Source organism: Scyliorhinus torazame, chromosome 10, assembly GCF_047496885.1.
Source record: "Scyliorhinus torazame isolate Kashiwa2021f chromosome 10, sScyTor2.1, whole genome shotgun sequence".
Taxonomy (NCBI): Eukaryota; Metazoa; Chordata; class Chondrichthyes; order Carcharhiniformes; family Scyliorhinidae; genus Scyliorhinus; species Scyliorhinus torazame.
This window is the reverse complement of record NC_092716.1, coordinates 103519370-103539530: the sequence shown is the minus strand read 5'-3', so window position 1 is coordinate 103539530 and position 20161 is coordinate 103519370. Positions and strand designations below refer to the sequence as shown.

General features: G+C 55.7%; 1 protein-coding gene across 2 annotated transcripts in view; it reads right to left on the bottom strand.

Moving 5' to 3' along the window:
* Positions 1 to 16363, bottom strand: part of ogfod1 (2-oxoglutarate and iron-dependent oxygenase domain containing 1) — a 62082-nt gene extending 45719 nt beyond the window's left edge. For both annotated transcript variants that reach the window (XM_072518543.1, XM_072518544.1), the window contains exons 1-3: positions 16123 to 16363; positions 2804 to 2952; positions 1245 to 1291 (exon numbers count right to left, since the gene is read on the bottom strand). In XM_072518543.1, coding sequence (XP_072374644.1) covers positions 1245 to 1291; positions 2804 to 2952; positions 16123 to 16276 — 350 coding nt within the window. In that variant the 5' untranslated portion in view covers positions 16277 to 16363. The remainder of the gene's footprint in view (positions 1 to 1244; positions 1292 to 2803; positions 2953 to 16122) is intronic.
* Positions 16364 to 20161: the final 3798 nt, after the last annotated feature.

The window sequence follows — 20161 nt, the reverse complement described above, 5'->3', positions numbered from 1 at the left end:
CCTTTGTACAGAAAGACATCAGGTTTAACTTCACTACTGAGAACAGTTACCACGTTGAAATCACCAAATGGACATTCATAAACTTGCAGAGATTCATACACATCTTGCTGTGACTGCAGCGTCTCCAAAACTAAAACTAAACACACCCTGTAGCTGCGAGCCCAAAGCAAAGGTAAAAGCTGACAGACAGCCCAGCTCCACCCACACTCTGACATCACTGCAGTAATAAACACCCATTTCTTAAAGGTACACCCACTACAGCTATTCTATAAAAAACACCTATTTCTTAAAGGTACTCTCACATGACAACAGGCTAATGCTTTGAGGACATGACTTCAAATTTCACCACACCAGCTGATGGAATTTAAATTCAATAAATAAATCTGGAATAGAAAGCAAGTTGGTGACCATTGATTGTTGCAAAAACATATCTGGTTCACAAATGCCCATTAGCAGAAGAAACTCTGCCTTCTTAACTGGTCTGACCTACATGTGGCTCTGGGTCCACAGGAATGTGTAAACTCATAAATATCCTCTGGGTTAGCAAGCCAGTCATTTCAAGGGTAATTCTGACATGGGCAATAAATTATGGCCTTGCTAGCCAAACCCAAATCCTGTGAAAGAACTTTAAAAAAACTGACAGCAATAAGGGCAAGGGTTAAACAAACTAGCATGATGGAGAAGAACTGAATTAATCAGTCCGAGGCACAGAAAGTACGAGTACATAAGAGCAAACAAAAGGAGAAAACCTTTTCTTTTAAAAAGTTGGAACAAAACATTTACGTGCGATTCCTGGAGTTTGCACAGCAGTCAATGCCAGCCCGCAGAAGTCGCAAACTTAATAAAAACAAGAACAAATATGCTCCTGCACAGCTAGATGGCTTGGCGATGTTCACAGAATAATCTCACACTCGCAGACTAATGCAGTACAGAAGAAGCCCTATGGTCCATTGAGTCTGCTCAATTTGCTTCTTAAAAGTTTTACTCAAAATAGTTTATTTCCAACTAGCTTACTTCTGCTACATTTCACCAAATTGTGCAACAGCAGCTTGATCTCAGAGATGTTAACTTCACCTGTTCACTAGCTCTCACAATATTCAGAAAGCTCACAGGAAACCACTCAACTGAAAATTAGTGTTGCAACAAGGGAAACATACTGAAAACACTAACATATTTCAGTCTAATAATCCAGTTCCAATTATGCCCGGAACAAGTTCAGAAGAGATGGGTTCACAGTAACTCACCTTAATGATGGGATATGATATCCTTTTTTCTTCCGCAGATCATCAGACTGTCAAGAGATGAAAAAATATAATATTTATATCCAGAACCTCAGCATATTAGTTCTGCCTAAAAATGTACATGAGAACATTACCCTCATGAGGGCAGCACGGTAGCATAGTGGTTAGCACAATTGCTTCACAGCTCCAGGGTACCAAGTTCGATTCCCGGCTGGGTCACTGTCTGTGCGGAGTCTGCACGTTCTCCCAGTGTGTGCGTGGGTTTCCTCCGGGTGCTCCGGTTTCCTCCCACAGTCCAAAGATGTGCAGGTTAGGTGGATTGGCCATGTTAAATTGCCCTTAGTGTCCAAAATTGCCCTTAGTGTTGGTTGAGTGGGGTTACTGGGTTATGGGGATAGGGTGGTGTGGGCTTGAGTAGGGTGCTCTTTCCAAGAGCCGGTGCAGACTCGATGGGCTGAATGGCCTCCTTCTGCACTGTAGATTGTATGTATGTATGAATATTGATGTCTAGAAACTCAATTACTTCTGAATATTCATATCTAGAATCTCACTCGGTCAGCTCAGTGCAAATATTTACATTCATAATCACAAAAACCAGTGCATTTGACTGCCATTTCATGCATCACAATATGGAAGTTGGTTGTTTTTATTTTGCACCCGTTTCTGTTGAATATATCAGTAAATACTCAGACAGTAAAAGATACCCACAACTTATGCCTGTCCCAAGAGACTATAATTGATAACTGTGATTGTAAGTGGATAAACTGAACAATGAATTTGCTCATCCTACATCATTCTGGAACGGCTCATTCACACCGGACCACTCATCCGATGGCGTTCCAACATGTTTGCGGCACATTAATCACCTTACACAACATTGCTTTAGTGACGGTGAAATGAAAATCACTTATTCTCACAAGTAGGCTTCAAATGAAGTTACTGTGAAAAGAAATGCTTCAGGATGTTCTGGGGTTGTGAAAAGGCATTACATAAATGCATTTCACTCCAGTGTATCCATTCCTCTCTGCTGCACAGTGATTCTCTTGCCCTCCATTTCTTCAGTATATCTGGTCTATCCACTGCACAGATCTCCCCTCAGTCTACACCATGCAAAAGTATCCCGGTAGCACAGTGGTTAGCACTATTGCTTCACAGCAACAGGGACCCGGGTCTGATTTCTGGCTTGGGTCACTGTCTGTGAGGATTCTGCACGTTCTCCCCGTGTCCGCGTGGGTTTCCTCCAGGCGCTCCGGTTTCCTCTCACAAGTCCCGAAAGATGTGCTGTTAGGTGAACTGGGCATTCGGAATTCTCCCTCTGTGTACCCGAACAGGCGCAGGAGTGTGGCAACGAGGGGATTTTCACATTACCTTCATTGCAGTGTTACTGTAAGCCTACTTGTGACACTAATAAAGATTATTACCAGTTGCAACATATGAGGTCCTTTCATTCAAAACAGTCTACATGGAACCAACAATTCTGTTGATGTTCAACCAGCAAAAATGCCTGCCTCTTTGTTATCTCTCCCCACACAAACCTTTCCATTGCACAATCAGTTTCTCACCTGCTTGAATTTATACAGATCATTCGATTTTTCGTGAAAGTTCAGCTTCAGAAGTTCATTCTGAAGCCCTTCCAGGAATGTTTGACTCTGGATAAAATTTGATATCACACAGTGTGTAAATGGCTGAATGTCCACCAGCAAACCCTTCTCTGTAAAGGGAGGAGGAAAGGCATGTTAATATCTTGGAACAGTTTTACTACAACAATTTACAGTCATGAAATATTTTGCTTACCACACCACATTTGTGAAAGTAAAGGGAAGTTGAATTGTCAGATTCCTAAAAACTACAAAGAAGAAATATCTGTACATTGTTACACTGATTACAGCCAAAGCAGGTATTGAGAGAGTGGAGCAGAGGCTGGAGTCCCAGGGTCGGGCGATCCAGAAAGTGGAGGAGGTGGTGGGCGAGCACAAGGAGCAGTTGGCCTCGTTGGTGGCCAAGGTGGGGGTGATGCGGGAGACCCAGAAGAGGCTGAAGGAGAAGGTGGAGGACCGCTTCAGAAGGCAAAATTTGAGGGTTGTGGGGATGCCCAAAAGCATCGAAGGTGCGGAGGTGGCGCATGTGTGGCCGAAATGTTGGAGCAGTTGATGGGGGAGGGGGCCTTCGACTGGCTCCTGGGCCTCAACCGAGCGCACAGGGCGCTGATGCGGAGGCCGCAAGCGGGCGAGCCTCCAAGGCCGATGGTGGTGCAGTTGCACCGCTTTCTGTATAAAAAGAATCTTCAGTGGGCGAGGCAGACGAGGTAGTGCCCCTGGGAAGGGAATAAGCTGCGGGTGTAACACGAACTGGGGGCAGAACTGGCAAAGAAGCAGGCCGGGTTTAATCAGGTTAAGGCTGCCCTCTTCAAGCAGGAGATGAGGTTTGGGCCCGCCTCTGGGTGGTTTTTCAGAAGCACGGGTATCATTTTGGCACGCCAGAGGAGGCGATGGAGTTCATGAGGGACAATGGACTGGCAGGAGAAGGAGGACATTGCACTTTGGAAGAGTTTGTGAAGAGATTTCTTTGCTCCCGGGAAACATTTGCCCTTGAAATGTTCTTTTGGTTTCGATGGCGGGGTGTTTGGAGGGCAGGTCCCTCAATGGTGAGTGCATCTTTTCTGCTTTTTGGGAGAGCGTGGACAGGGGGGCGAGCTGGCCACATGTAAGTGAGGGAGTTGAATGGGCGGGTCAAACGGTCATGTGTGTTTGCTGAAGAGTCTGAAGGCAGACGTGGCCTTTTTGCAGGAGACACATTTAAAGATTGGGAAAGGAAAGGATGGAGAGGGCAGGTGTTCCACTTGGCACTTGACATGAAGACGAGGCGGGGTGGCTGTGCTGGTGAATAAGCGGGTGGCATTTGAGGTGGGGAACATTGTGGCAGATCCTGGGGTGGGGGTGGGGGGAGGTTTGTGATGCGAGTGGGAAGCTGGAGGGGATGCCGATGGTCCTGGTAAACGTTTATGCCCCTGTAGCGCACAATGATTTACGAGAGAGACGAGAAGTGATGAAGTCGATTCAGGCTTTATTAAGCGAGACTTGTCCCCAGCAGTTCAGCAACAGAACGAAGCGGCGGGGAGAAGCTCGGGTTCTTATACTCCGCCTTCAGGGCGGAGCCAGGAGTCAGCAGCCAACCAGGACCCGGGATCTGTCAGCCAATAGCATCACGGCGTCACAGTCCCACATGACCCCTAATACATACCACCACAGCCCCAAATTGGAATGATGTAGATTTCATGAGGCGGGTTCCATGAGCGGGGCGGGGGGGGGCATGTTTGTACTGGTTGAGCCCGAGATCGGGGAATCTGTTGCCAGTGAGAAGGAGCTGTAGAGGTTTATGGAGCATGTGTGGGGGTGGGGGTGGACCCCTGGCGTTTGGCATGCAGAGGGTGAAGGAATTCTCATATTTTTCCCAGGTGCATTAGGTGTACTCCGGGATTTTTTTCATGCTGAACAGGGTGTTGCTGGCGGGGTGGTCGATTCGGAGTGCTCGACGATCGTGGTGTCTGACCACGTGCCGCATTGGGTATAGATTTGCGAGTGGGGGCAGTGCCTGCAGTGGAGGCTGGATGTGGGGTTGTTGGCGGATGAGGAGGTATGCGAGCAGGTGTGGGCTGCCATCCGGGGGGTATGTAGTGCTGAATGACATGGGGGAGATCAAGGCTGCCATGCTGTGGAAGGCACTCAAGGCGATGATTCGGGGGGAGTTTATTTTAATTCTGACGCATAGGGGGAAGGCGGAACAGACAGAGATGGCAAGGCTGGTGGAAGAGATTCTGAAGATGGACAGAAGGTAAACGGAGCCCTGAGACGGCGCTTTTGAAGGAGAGGCAGAGGCTCCAGATGGAGTTCGGGTAGTGTCCACGGTGAAGGCAGAGGGGCAGCTGCGGAGGGTCAGAGGGGCAGTATATGAGTATGGTGAGAAGGCGAGTAGCATGCTGGCCCACCAGCTGAGGAAGCAGGAGGCAGCGAGGGAGACTGGCAGAGTAAAGGACGAGACGGGAAGAGTGGTGTTGAACCCAGAAGGGGTTAATGGAGCCCCTATCGGCTTGAGAGAGGTGATGGAGAGTATGCGGGTGATACAAGCAGGGAAGGCCCGGGCCCTTCCTGGTGTAGTTTTATAAAATTGTTGGGGGCACCTGGGGCCACTGCTGGTACGGGCATACAATGAGGCTAAGGAGAGGGGGGTGAACTCCCCCCTACACTATCGCAGGCATCCATGTCTTTGATATTGAAAAAGGGTAAGGGTCCGGAACAGTGTGAATCGTATGTCCAATATTGCTGTTGAATGTGGTCGTCAAGTTGCTGGCGAAGGTGTTGGCTTCGCAAATTGAAGACTGCATCCCAGGGGTGGTAGGTGAGGATCAAATGGGTTTTGTGAAAGGGAGACAGTTGTCAGTGAATGTGAGGTAGCTGCTTAATGTGATTATGATTACAGGGCAGCACAGGAGGACAGTGGTTAGCATAGTTGCTTCACAGCTCCAGGGTCCCAGTTAGATTCCCGGCTTGGGTCACTGTCTGTGCGGAGTCTGCACGTTCTCCCCGTGTCTGCGTGGGTTTCCTCCGGGTGCTCCGGTTTCCTCTCTCAGTCCAAAGATGTGCAGGTTAGGTGGATTGGCCATGCTAAATTGCCCTTAGTATCCAAAAAAGGTTAGGTGGGGTTACTGAGTTACGGGTGTGGGCTTAAGTGGGGTGCTAATTTTAAGGGCCGGTGCAGACTCGATTGGCCGAATGGCCTCCTTCTGCACTGTAGATTCTATGATGATGCCTCCGGAGGGGCAGAAGGTGGATGTGGTCGAGGCGATGGATGCAGAGAAGGCTTCCGACTAGGTGGAGTGGGAATATTTGTGGGAGGTGCTGGGGTGGTTCGGGTTTGGGTAGAGGTTTGCGGACTGGGTCCGGCTGCTGTACAAGGCACAGGTCACAAGGGTGTGGACGAACCAGGTGAGTTCAGGATATTTTGGGCTGCATTGTGGGATAAGGCAGGGGTGCCTGCTCTCCCCGTTGCTCGTTGCCTTGGCTATAGAGCCATTGGCAATGGCGCTTAGAGCGTTGAGGGATTGGAAAGAGATTGGGGGGGGGGGGGGGGGGGGGGGGGGGGGCGTCGATCACATGGTTTTGTTGCACACGGATGACATGTCATATATCTCGAAGTCATTGGGTGGTTTTGGGGACATTGTGGGGATCTTGGAGGACTATGGCTGATTTGTGGGGTACAGGTTGAACATGGGAAAGGGCAAGGTGTTCCTGATTGAGGCTAGAGGGCAGGAGAAGAGTTTACGGGAGTTGCCGTTCAAGATAGTGGGGGTGGGTTTTAGACACCTGGGCATCCAGGTGACACGGGATTGGGTGCAGCTGCACAAGTTAAATTTGATTCGGCTGGTGGAGCAGATGAAGAGAGACTTCAAGAAGTGGGATGTGCTGCCACTGTCGCTGGCGGGTTCGGGTGCAGACAGTAAAGATGACTGTGCTACCAAGGTTCCTGTTCATATATCAGAACCTCCCGATCTTTATCCTGAAGTTGTTCTTTAAAACGGTTAACACGCTGATCTCTGGGTTTGTGAACTACTACTGGGCGGGAAACATGGCCATGGTTACGAAATGGGCAGTGGGGGAGGGGTCGGCATAAGGGCAGATGGAGGCAGCTTCCTGCAGGGGAATGATCTTAAGGGCACTGCTAACAGTGCCTCTGCCATTCCCGTCAGCCAGGTGCTCCGTGGGCCCAGAGGTAGTGTCGGCCTTGAGGGTGTGGGAGCAATGGAGGCAGCATGTGGTGGTGGAGGGCGCCTCGGTGTGGGCACCAATTTATTATAATCATAGGTTTGCACCGGGGGGGGGCTGGAAGCGAGGTTTATGGGGTGGAGGAAGGCACGGATTGAGCAATTTGGTGACCTGTTTGTAGGGGGGCAGTTTCAGGAAATTGGAGGACCTAGAGGAAGAGTATGAGCTGCCCTTTTGTGAAGAGAGAGATGATACAGTCTTTTCCTGGATTTCCACCCTTGCGGTTGTAAGAAAAGGTGCTATCGAAGGAGGAAATAGGGGAGTGGAAGGAATCAGAGGTCTATAAAGAGTTGATGGATTGGGAGAGGGCCCCGGTGGGGGATATAAAGTAGAGGTGGGGGGTGGAGGCCGGGAAGTGGGCTGAGGCCCTGTGGAGGGGGAATGCGGCCTTGCCGTGTCGAAGGCTAAGGCTCATTCAGTTTAAAGTATTTCACAAGACACATATAACGATAGCGTGGATGAGTAGGTTTTTTGAGGGGGTAGAGGATAGTTGTGGGCAGTGGGCGGGGAGGCCCGTGAATCATGTCTACATGTTCTGGGCATGTCTGAAGATAAAGGGGTTCTGGTAGGGGCTTGTGGACTAATGTCCGAGGTGCTGGGGTAAAGGTGATCCGAGTCCAGTGGTTGTGATATCCGGGTGTCGGCAGACCCGGGAGTCCAGGATGTGAGAGAGGCCGATATTTTGGCCTTTACCTCCCTGATAGCCGGAATTCAAGTTCGTCCTGAGGGGGTCGGTCCATGCATTCGCTCGGAGGTGGAAGCCGTTCATTGACTTCTTTAAGGAGGATTGAGGAATCAGCAAAAGGGGAGGGGTGAAGGGCGGGTAAGGGGGTTAAAATGGGGAAGGCAGGATGGGAGGAGGGGGCGAGAGTGGGAAGCGGGGGGGGTGTAGAGTGGGAAGCGGGGGGGGGTGTAGAGTGGGAAGCGGGGGGGTGTAGAGTGGGAAGCGGGGGGGGGTGTAGAGTGGGAAGCGGGGGGGGGTGTAGAGTGGGAAGCGGGGGGTGTAGAGTGGGAAGGGGGGATGTAGAGTAGGAAGCGGGGGGGATGTAGAGTGGGAAGCGGGGGGGAATGTAGAGTGGGAAGCGGGGGGGGGATGTAGAGTGGGAAGCAGGGGGGCGATGTAGAGTGGGAAGCAGGGGGGTGTAGAGTGGGAAGGGGGGGGTGGAGAGTGGGAAGCGGGGGGGTGTAGAGTGGGAAGCGGGAGGGGTGTAGAGTGGGAAGCGGGAGGGGTGTAGAGTGGGAAACGGGGGGTTTAGAGTGGGAAGCAGGGCAGTGTAGAGTGGGAAGCGGGGGGCGGTGTAGAGTGGGAAGCGGGGGCGGTGTAGAGTGGGAAGCGGGGGCGGTGTAGAGTGGCTAGCGGGGGCGGTGTAGAGTGGGAAGCGGGGGCGGTGTAGAGTGGGAAGCGGGGGCGGTGTAGAGTGGGAAGCGGGGGCGGTGTAGAGTGGCAAGCGGGGGCGGTGTAGAGTGGCAAGCGGGGGCGGTGTAGAGTGGCAAGCGGGGGCGGTGTAGAGTGGCAAGCGGGGGCGGTGTAGAGTGGCAAGCGGGGGCGGTGTAGAGTGGCAAGCGGGGGCGGTGTAGAGTGGGAAGCGGGGGCGGTGTAGAGTGGGAAGCGGGGGCGGTGTAGAGTGGGAAGCGGGGGCGGTGTAGAGTGGGAAGCGGGGGCGGTGTAGAGTGGGAAGCGGGGGCGGTGTAGAGTGGGAAGCGGGGGCGGTGTAGAGTGGGAAGCGGGGGCGGTGTAGAGTGGGAAGCGGGGGCGGTGTAGAGTGGGAAGCGGGGGCGGTGTAGAGTGGGAAGCGGGGGCGGTGTAGAGTGGGAAGCGGGGGCGGTGTAGAGTGGGAAGCGGGGGCGGTGTAGAGTGGGAAGCGGGGGCGGTGTAGAGTGGGAAGCGGGGGCGGTGTAGAGTGGGAAGCGGGGGCGGTGTAGAGTGGGAAGCGGGGGCGGTGTAGAGTGGGAAGCGGGGGCGGTGTAGAGTGGGAAGCAGGGGCGGTGTAGAGTGGGAAGCGGGGGCGGTGTAGAGTGGGAAGCGGGGGCGGTGTAGAGTGGGAAGCGGGGGCGGTGTAGAGTGGGAAGCGGGGGCGGTGTAGAGTGGGAAGCGGGGGCGGTGTAGAGTGGGAAGCGGGGGCGGTGTAGAGTGGGAAGCGGGGGCGGTGTAGAGTGGGAAGCGGGGGCGGTGTAGAGTGGGAAGCGGGGGCGGTGTAGAGTGGGAAGCGGGGGCGGTGTAGAGTGGGAAGCGGGGGCGGTGTAGAGTGGGAAGCGGGGGCGGTGTAGAGTGGGAAGCGGGGGCGGTGTAGAGTGGGAAGCGGGGGCGGTGTAGAGTGGGAAGCGGGGGCGGTGTAGAGTGGGAAGCGGGGGCGGTGTAGAGTGGGAAGCGGGGGCGGTGTAGAGTGGGAAGCGGGGGCGGTGTAGAGTGGGAAGCGGGGGCGGTGTAGAGTGGGAAGCGGGGGCGGTGTAGAGTGGGAAGCGGCAGGGGTGTAGAGTGGGAAGCGGCAGGGGTGTAGAGTGGGAAGCGGCAGGGGTGTAGAGTGGGAAGCGGCAGGGGTGTAGAGTGGGAGGCGGCAGGGGTGTAGAGTGGGAAGCGGCAGGGGTGTAGAGTGGGAAGCGGCAGGGGTGTAGAGTGGGAAGCGGCAGGGGTGTAGAGTGGGAAGCGGCAGGGGTGTAGAGTGGGAAGCGGGGGGGGGGGGTGTAGAAATGGAAGCAGGGCGGGGTGTAGAGTAGGGGGGGTGTACAGTGGGAAGCTGGGGGGTGTAGAGTGGGAAGTGGGGTGGTGTAGAGTGGGAAGCGGAGGGCGGTGTAGAGTGGGAAGCGGGGGGCGGTGTGGAGTGGGAAGCGGGGGGGGTGTAGAGTGGGAAGCGGGGGGGGTGTAGAGTGGGAAGCGGGGGGGTGTAGAGTGGGAAGCGGGGGGGGTGTAGATTGGGAAGCGGGGGGGGGGTGTAGAGTGGGAAGCGGGGGGGGTGTAGAGTGGGAAGCGGGGGGGGTGTAGAGTGGGAAGCGGGGGGGTGTAGAGTGGGAAGCGGGGGGGGTGTAGATTGGGAAGCGGGGGGGGTGTAGATTGGGAAGCGGGGGGGGTGTAGAGTGGGAAGCGGGGGGGGTGTAGAGTGGGAAGCGGGGGGGTGTAGAGTGGGAAGCGGGGGGGGTGTAGATTGGGAAGCGGGGGGGGTGTAGATTGGGAAGCGGGGGGTGTAGATTGGGAAGCGGGGGGGTGTAGATTGGGAAGCGGGGGGGTGTAGAGTGGGAAGCGGGGGGGTGTAGAGTGGGAAGCGGGGGGGTGTAGAGTGGGAAGCGGGGGGGTGTAGAGTGGGAAGCGGGGGGGTGTAGAGTGGGAAGCGGGGGGGTGTAGAGTGGGAAGCGGGGGGGTGTAGAGTGGGAAGCGGGGGGGTGTAGAGTGGGAAGCGGGGGGGTGTAGAGTGGGAAGCGGGGGGGTGTAGAGTGGGAAGCGGGGGGGTGTAGAGTGGGAAGCGGGGGGGTGTAGAGTGGGAAGCGGGGGGGTGTAGAGTGGGAAGCGGGGGGGTGTAGAGTGGGAAGCGGGGGGGTGTAGAGTGGGAAGCGGGGGGGTGTAGAGTGGGAAGCGGGGGGGTGTAGAGTGGGAAGCGGGGGGGTGTAGAGTGGGAAGCGGGGGGGTGTAGAGTGGGAAGCGGGGGGGTGTAGAGTGGGAAGCGGGGGGGTGTAGAGTGGGAAGCGGGGGGGTGTAGAGTGGGAAGCGGGGGGGTGTAGAGTGGGAAGCGGGGGGGGTGTAGAGTGGGAAGCGGGGGGGTGTAGAGTGGGAAGCGGGGGGGTGTAGAGTGGGAAGCGGGGGGGTGTAGAGTGGGAAGCGGGGGGGTGTAGAGTGGGAAGCGGGGGGGTGTAGAGTGGGAAGCGGGGGGGTGTAGAGTGGGAAGCGGGGGGTGTAGAGTGGGAAGCGGGGGGGTGTAGAGTGGGAAGCGGGGGGGTGTAGAGTGGGAAGCGGGGGGGTGTAGAGTGGGAAGCGGGGGGGTGTAGAGTGGGAAGCGGGGGGGGTGTAGAGTGGGAAGCGGGGGGGTGTAGAGTGGGAAGCGGGGGGGTGTAGAGTGGGAAGCGGGGGGGTGTAGAGTGGGAAGCGGGGGGGTGTAGAGTGGGAAGCGGGGGGGTGTAGAGTGGGAAGCGGGGGGGTGTAGAGTGGGAAGCGGGGGGGTGTAGAGTGGGAAGCGGGGGGGTGTAGAGTGGGAAGCGGGGGGGTGTAGAGTGGGAAGCGGGGGGGTGTAGAGTGGGAAGCGGGGGGGTGTAGAGTGGGAAGCGGGGGGGTGTAGAGTGGGAAGCGGGGGGGTGTAGAGTGGGAAGCGGGGGGGTGTAGAGTGGGAAGCGGGGGGGTGTAGAGTGGGAAGCGGGGGGGTGTAGAGTGGGAAGCGGGGGGGTGTAGAGTGGGAAGCGGGGGGGTGTAGAGTGGGAAGCGGGGGGGTGTAGAGTGGGAAGCGGGGGGGTGTAGAGTGGGAAGCGGGGGGGTGTAGAGTGGGAAGCGGGGGGGTGTAGAGTGGGAAGCGGGGGGGTGTAGAGTGGGAAGCGGGGGGGTGTAGAGTGGGAAGCGGGGGGGTGTAGAGTGGGAAGCGGGGGGGTGTAGAGTGGGAAGCGGGGGGGTGTAGAGTGGGAAGCGGGGGGGTGTAGAGTGGGAAGCGGGGGGGTGTAGAGTGGGAAGCGGGGGGGTGTAGAGTGGGAAGCGGGGGGGTGTAGAGTGGGAAGCGGGGGGGTGTAGAGTGGGAAGCGGGGGGGTGTAGAGTGGGAAGCGGGGGGGTGTAGAGTGGGAAGCGGGGGGGTGTAGAGTGGGAAGCGGGGGGGTGTAGAGTGGGAAGCGGGGGGGTGTAGAGTGGGAAGCGGGGGGGTGTAGTGTGGGAAGCGGGGGGGTGTAGAGTGGGAAGCGGGGGGGTGTAGAGTGGGAAGCGGGGGGGTGTAGAGTGGGAAGCGGGGGGGTGTAGAGTGGGAAGCGGGGGGGTGTAGAGTGGGAAGCGGGGGGGTGTAGAGTGGGAAGCGGGGGGGTGTAGAGTGGGAAGCGGGGGGGTGTAGAGTGGGAAGCGGGGGGGGTGTAGAGTGGGAAGCGGGGGGGTGTAGAGTGGGAAGCGGGGGGGTGTAGAGTGGGAAGCTGGGGGGTGTAGAGTGGGAAGCGGGGGGGTGTAGAGTGGGAAGCGGGGGGGTGTAGAGTGGGAAGCGGGGGGGTGTAGAGTGGGAAGCGGGGGGGTGTAGAGTGGGAAGCGGGGGGGTGTAGAGTGGGAAGCGGGGGGGTGTAGAGTGGGAAGCGGGGGGGTGTAGAGTGGGAAGCGGGGGGGTGTAGAGTGGGAAGCGGGGGGGTGTAGAGTGGGAAGTGGGGGGGTGTAGAGTGGGAAGCGGGGGGGTGTAGAGTGGGAAGCGGGGGGGTGTAGAGTGGGAAGCGGGGGGGTGTAGAGTGGGAAGCGGGGGGTGTAGAGTGGGAAGCGGGGGTGTAGAGTGGGAAGCGGGGGGTGTAGAGTGGGAAGCGGGGGGTGTAGAGTGGGAAGCGGGGGGTGTAGAGTGGGAAGTGGGGGGGTGTAGAGTGGGAAGCGGGGGGGGTGTAGAGTGGGAAGCGGGGGGGTGTAGAGTGGGAAGCGGGGGGGTGTAGAGTGGGAAGCGGGGGGGTGTAGAGTGGGAAGCGGGGGGTGTAGAGTGGGAAGCGGGGGGTGTAGAGTGGGAAGCGGGGGGTGTAGAGTGGGAAGCGGGGGGGTGTAGAGTGGGAAGCGGGGGGGTGTAGAGTGGGAAGCGGGGGGGTGTAAAGTGGGAAGCGGGGGGGTGTAGAGTGGGAAGCGGGGGGGTGTAGAGTGGGAAGCGGGGGGGTGTAGAGTGGGAAGCGGGGGGGTGTAGAGTGGGAAGCGAGGGGGTGTAGAGTGGGAAGCGGGGGGGTGTAGAGTGGGAAGCGGAGGGGGTGTAGAGTGGGAAGCGGGGGGGTGTGTAGAGTGGGAAGCGGGGGGGTGTAGAGTGGGAAGCGGGGGGTGTGTAGAGTGGGAAGCGGGGGGGGTGTAGAGTGGGAAGCGGGGGGTGTAGAGTGGGAAGCGGGGGGTGTAGAGTGGGAACCAGGGGGGGGGTGTAGAGTGGGAAGCGGGGGGGGTGTAGAGTGGGAAGCGGGGGGGGTGTAGAGTGGGAAGCGGGTGGGGGGGTGTAGAGTGGGAAGCGGGAGGGGTGTAGAGTGGGAGGCGGGGGGGGGTGTAGAGTGGGAGGCGGGGGGGGGTGTAGAGTGGGAAACGGGGGGGTGTAGAGTGGGAAGCGGGGCGGTGTAGAGTGGGAAGCGGTGTAGAGTGGGAAGCGGGGGCGGTGTAGAGTGGGAAGCGGGGGCGGTGTAGAGTGGGAAGCGGGGGCGGTGTAGAGTGGGAAGCGGCAGGTGTGTAGAGTGGGAAGCGGCAGGGGTGTAGAGTGGGAAGCGGCAGGGGTGTAGAGTGGGAAGCGGCAGGGGTGTAGAGTGGGAAGCGGCAGGGGTGTAGAGTGGGAAGCGGGGGGGGGTGTAGAGTGGGAAGCAGGGCGGGGTGTAGAGTAGGTGGGGTGTATAGTGGGAAACTGTGGGGTGTAGAGTGGGAAGCGGGGGGGTGTAGAGTGGGAAGCGGGGGGCGGTATAGAGTGGGAAGCGGGGGGCGGTGTAGAGTGGGAAGCGGGGGGCGGTGTAGAGTGGGAAGCGGGGGGCGGTGTAGAGTGGGAAGCGGGGGGCGGTGTAGAGTGGGAAGCGGGGGTCGGTGTAGAGTGGGAAGCGGGGGGCGGTGTAGAGTGGGAAGCGGGGGCGGTGTAGAGTGGGAAGCGGGGGCGGTGTAGAGTGGGAAGCGGCAGGGGTGTAGAGTGGGAAGCGGCAGGGGTGTAGAGTGGGAAGCGGGGGGGGTGTAGAGTGGGAAGCAGGGCGGGGTGTAGAGTAGGTGGGGTGTATAGTGGGAAGCTGTGGGGTGTAGAGTGGGAAGCGGGGGGGTGTAGAGTGGGAAGCGGGGGGCGGTATAGAGTGGGAAGCGGGGGGCGGTGTAGAGTGGGAAGCGGGGGGGGGTGTAGAGTGGGAAGCAGGGCGGGGTGTAGAGTAGGGGAGTGTATAGTGGGAAGCGGGGGGGGTGTAGAGTGGGAAGCGGGGGGGTGTAGAGGGGGATGCGGGGGGGGTGTAGAGTGGGAAGCGGGGGGGGTGTATAGAGTGGGAAGCGGGGGTGTGTAGAGTGGGAAGCGGGGGGGGTGGAGAGTGGGAAGCGGGGGGGGTGGAGAGTGGGAAGCGGGGGGGGGTGGAGAGTGGGAAGCGGGGGGGGGTGGAGAGTGGGAAGCGGGGGGGGGCTAGAGTGGGAAGCGGGGGGGGGGGCTAGAGTGGGAAGCGGGGGGGGCTAGAGTGGGAAGCGGGGGGGGGGCTAGAGTGGGAAGCGGGGGGGGCTAGAGTGGGAAGCGGGGGGGGCTAGAGTGGGAAGCGGGGGGGGCTAGAGTGGGAAGCGGGGGGGCTAGAGTGGGAAGCGGGGGGGGCTAGAGTGGGAAGCGGGGGGGGCTAGAGTGGGAAGCGGGGGGGCTAGAGTGGGAAGCGGGGGGGCTAGAGTGGGAAGCGGGGGGGGCTAGAGTGGGAAGCGGGGGGGGCTAGAGTGGGAAGCGGGGGGGGCTAGAGTGGGAAGCGGGGGGGGGCTAGAGTGGGAAGCGGGGGGGCTAGAGTGGGAAGCGGGGGGGCTAGAGTGGGAAGCGGGGGGGCTAGAGTGGGAAGCGGGGGGGGCTAGAGTGGGAAGCGGGGGGGGCTAGAGTGGGAAGCGGGGGGGCTAGAGTGGGAAGCGGGGGGGGCTAGAGTGGGAAGCGGGGGGGGCTAGAGTGGGAAGCGGGGGGGGCTAGAGTGGGAAGCGGGGGGGTGTAGAGTGGGAAGCGGGGGGGGTGTAGAGTGGGAAGCGGGGGGGTGGAGAGTGGGAAGCGGGGGGGTGTAGAGTGGGAAGCGGGGGGGTGTAGAGTGGGAAGCGGGGGGGTGTAGAGTGGGAAGCGGGGGGGTGTAGAGTGGGAAGCGGGGGGGTGTAGAGTGGGACGTGGGGGGGTGTAGAGTGGGAAGCGGGGGGGTGTAGAGTGGGAAGCGGGGGTGTGTAGAGTGGGAAGCGGGGGGGTGTAGAGTGGGAAGCGGGGGGGGGTGTAGAGTGGGAAGCGGGGGGGGGGTGTAGAGTGGGAAGCGGGGGGGGGGTGTAGAGTGGGAAGCGGGGGGGGGGTGTAGAGTGGGAAGCGGGGGGGTGTCGAGTGGGAAGCGGGGGGGTGTCGAGTGGGAAGCGGGGGGGTGTCGAGTGGGAAGCGGGGGGGTGTCGAGTGGGAAGGGGGGGGGTGTAGAGTGGGAAGCGGGGGGGTGTAGAGTGGGAAGCGGGGGGGGTGTAGAGTGGGAAGCGGGGGGGTTGTAGAGTGGGAAGCGGGGGGGTTGTAGAGTGGGAAGCGGGGGGGGGTGTAGAGTGGGAAGCGGGGGGGGGGTGTAGAGTGGGAAGCGGGGGGGTGTAGAGTGGGAAGCGGGGGGGGTGTAGAGTGGGAAGCGGGAGGGGGTGTAGAGTGGGAAGCGGGAGGGGGTGTAGAGTGGGAAGCGGGGAGGATGTAGAGTGGGAAGGGGGGGGGGAAGAGAGGGTGTGGAATGGGTGTTGGTTATTTATCATCTGTAATTTTGCCTCTGCTTCGGTTTGTTTTTTATTTTATTATTTAATAAATTTAGAGTACCCAATTCATTTTTCCAATTAAGGGACAATTTAACCCACGTTGGTTTGTATAAAATTGACTGAATAAAATATATTTTTAAAAACCCAGTTACACTTCATTCAACAAGGCGTAGTAACTTTTTACAAGATTTTTACAGCAAGATGAATCACTTAAAACTGCCAATTCAGTGATTTCCAATTTATTACAGTCTAAAGATGGAATCACTGAGTTTCCACCTCTAACTGCACACATATGGACTTCAAAAATTGCCATTAATTTCAGCGGCGTATTATTTGCTGATGCTGGCAGTGTAGTCGCCGCTGAACTGTCAGTGCATGCCCACTGATCTGAACTGACACTGGAATAATTTCTCCGGCCTTGGATTATCGGACTGGCCGCTTCCCAATCTTCTGAGACCTTTAGTCCCTCCTCCCAGCCCCATATCTCTTACTGGCCCTCACCATGTGAGTACTCGAGCCCCCGGCTCCAGGCCTCGCTCACTCGCTCCTTCGCTTCCAGCAGCAGCGGGTTGAGTTCCGCAAGCTCCTGATGCTTTAGCTGTCTCTTCCCACCAACCCGACTCTCCGGATCACTCCGTCGCCTCTTGGAGCTCATCGCTACCCGGGAGCAGCTGCTTCAAATCCAGTGTCACCTGCTGCCTCACCAGGGACTACATCTCCCGGCAACAGCCTGTCCACCAACGGAATCATCGCCTCCCGCAACAGCGCCACCTAACTGCGAGGACAATTCAGTAGGTCCGACAGCATCCGGAGGGAAAGAAAACAGTGAATGGGCGGAATCATAGCAGAGAATCCCAACCGTGCAGAAGGAGGCCATTTGATCTATCGAGTCTGCACCGACCCTCTGGAAAAGCACCCTACCTCGGCCCCTTTTCCCACCCTATCCCAGTAACCACACCATTTTGGACACTGATGGGCAATTTAGCATGTCCAATCCATATAACCTGCACATCTTTGGACTGTGGGAGGAAACTGGACCACCTGAGGAAACCCACGTGGACACAGGGAGAAAGTGCAAATTCCACACATGATGTGGAGATGCCGGTGTTGCACTGGGGTGGGCACAGTAAGAAGTCTTACAATACCAAGTTAAAGTCCAACAGGTTTGTTTTGAATCACTAGCTTTCGGAGCACAGCTCCTTTCTAAGGTGAATTCCAGAAACACATATAAAGACAAAGTCAATGATGCAAGACTATACTTTCAATGCGAGTCTTTGCAGGTAATTGAGTCTTTACAGGTCCAGATGGAGCAGAAACTGATAGCCAAGTTCCGCACTCATGAGTACGGCCTCAACCGGGGCCTTGGATTCATGTCGCATTACATTCACCCCCCACCATCTGGCCTGGGCTTGCAAAATCCTACCAACTGGCCTGCCTTGAGACAATTAACACCTCTTTAACCTGTGATTATCCTTCTCTCCAGTCGCACTATCTGGACCTGTAAAGACTTAATAAACACATGAGGTGGGTGAACCTAGGCACTAGTAGAGAGATAGTCACCATTGTAATATCACTCTTGTATTAAACATCACTTTGTTCGCCCATACAGATCCTCCATGCTGTCATGTCATTTTTCTTAAAGATGTTTTATTTCAAACATAAACAATAACATTAATCACAATAACAATAAACATAAACATGAATGGTAAGCGACACAGCAGGTTGTTACATGAAGATATGGGTTCAACGACAAGGAAAATTAGGAGAAAAGTTAAGAGGAAATATAACTTAGGAGAGATTACTGATCGAGGTGTTAAAATTCAGAACAGAGGTAAAAAAAAGCCAACATAAGTGTACTTTACCTGAATGCTCGTAGTATTTGGAATAAGGTAAATGAGTTGATGGCGCAAATCATCGTGAATGACTATGATTCAGTGGCCATTACTGAAACATGGTTAAAGGATGGTCATGATTGGGAGTTAAATATCCAAGGGTATCAAACTATTCGGAAGGACAGAGTGGATGGTAAAGGAGGTGGTGTAGCTCTGTTATTTAAGGATGACATCCGGGCAATAGTAAGGGATGACATCGGTGCTATGGAGGATAAGGTTGAACCCATTTGGGTGGAAATCAGGAATAGTAAGGCGGAAAAGTCACTGATAGGAGTAGTCTCAAGGCCACCAAATAGTAACATTATGGTGGGGCAGGCAATAAACAAAGAAATAACGGATGCATGTAGAAATGGTACAGCAGTTATCATGGGGGATTTTAATCTACATGTTGATTGGTTTAACCAGGTCAGTCAAGGCAGCCTTGAGGAGGAGTTTATAGAATGTAGCCGCGATAATTTCCTAGAACAGTATGTAATGGAACCTGCGAGGGAACAAGCGGTCTTAGATCTGGTCCTGTGTAATGAGACAGGATTGATTCATGATCTCATAGTTAGGGATCCTCTCGGAAGGAGCGATCACAATATGGTGGAGTTTAAAATACAGATGGAGGATGAGAAGGTAAAATCAAACACTAGTGTGTTGTGCTTAAACAAAGAAGATTACAATGGGATGAGAGAAGAACTAGCTAAGGTAGACTGGGAGCAAAGACTTTATGGTGAAACAGTTGAGGAACAGTGGAGAACCTTCCAAGCGATTTTTCACAGTGCTCAGCAAAGATTTATACCAACAAAAAGGAAGGACGGTAGAAAGATGGAAAATCTAAGGAAATACGGGAGAGTATCAAATTGAAGGAAAAAGCATACAAAGTAGCAAAGGTTAGTGGGAGACTAGAGGACTGGGAAATCTTTAGGGCACAACAGAAAGCTACTAAAAAAGTTATAAAGAAGAGTAAGATAGATTATGAGAGTAAACTTGCTCAGAATATAAAAACAGATAGTAAAAGTTTCTACAAATATGTAAAACAAAAAAGAGTGGCTAAGGTAAATATTGGTCCTTTAGATGATGAGAAGGGAGATTTAATAATGGGAGATGAGGAAATGGCTGAGGAACTGAACAGGTTTCCTGGATCGGTCTTCACAGTGGAAGACACAAATAACATGCCAGTGACTGATGGAAATGAGGCTATGACAGGTGAGGACCTTGAGAGGATTGTTATCACCAAGGAGGTAGTGATGGGCAAGCTAATGGGACTAAAGGTAGACCAGTCTCCTGGACCTGATGGAATGCATCCCAGAGTGCTAAAAGAGATGGCTAGGGAAATTGCAAATGCACTAGTGATAATTTACCAAAATTCACTAGACTCTGGGGTGGTCCCGGCGGATTGGAAATTAGCAAACGTGACACCACTGTTTAAAAAAGGAGGTAGGCAGAAAGTGGGTAATTATAGGCCAGTGAGCTTAACGTCGTAGTAGGGAAGATGCTGGAATCTGTCATCAAGGAAGAAATAGCGAGGCATCTGGATGGAAATTGTCCCATTGGGCAGACGCAGCATGGGTTCATAAAGGGCAGGTCGTGCCTAACTAATTTAGTGGAAATTTTTGAGGACATTACCAGTGCGGTAGATAACGGGGAGCCAATGGATGTGGTATATCTGGATTTCCAGAAAGCCTTTGACAAGGTGCCACACAAAAGGTTGCTGCATAAGATAAAGATGCATGGCATTAAGGGGAAAGTAGTAGCATGGATAGAGGATTGGTTAATTAATAGAAAGCAAAGAGTGGGGATTAATGGGTGTCTCTCTGGTTGGCAATCAGTAGCTAGTGGTGTCCCTCAGGGATCAGTGTTGGGCAGTCTACTCCTGCTCCTAGTTCTTATGTTCTTATAACAACAAAACAACATCCCAACAAAGCAAAGTTAACAGTATGTACATGTTTCCCCTTTTAATCCCTTCTCTCCTCCCCTAGAAAAACCTGCACAGGTCTACCAGCCAAGCCACAACCCCCGATGACGTATCTGACCTCCAGTTCAAAAGAATCCGTTGCCGGGCAATCAGAGAGGCGAAGGCTATGACATCGGCCCCCTTACTCTCCAGCAGCTCCTGCACCTCCAAAACCCCAAAGATCGCCACCATGGGATCCCGTTTCACCTCAGCCCCCACTATCATCACCCCCAAACCCACCTCCCAATAGCTCTCCAACCTCTCGCGTCCTCAAAACTTGTGAACATGATTCACCAGCCCCCGTCCACACTTCTCGTATCCATCTGTTACCCCGGAAAGAACCGACTCATCAGAGCCCGAGTCATGTGTACCCTGTGCACCACTTTAAACTTAATCAAGCTCATTCTGGCACAGCAGGAGGTTAAGTTCACTCGCTGCATTGCCTCACACCAGAGTCCCCATCCTATCTCCCTCCCCAATTCCTCCTCCCACTTCCGCTTAATCCTTTCCACTAACGCCTTGCCCCGCTCTCCCAACCATCTATATATGTCCCTGATCCTGCCCTCCCCTACCTCATCTGGCAGCAACATTTTCTCCAGTTGTGTGTAATCCTGTAGTTGGGGGAACATAGGTAGCCCCTTTTGCACAAAGTCCCGCACCAGCCAGTACACAAGCTCAACCCCCTCTTGCCTCTCCCACAGTTCATCTA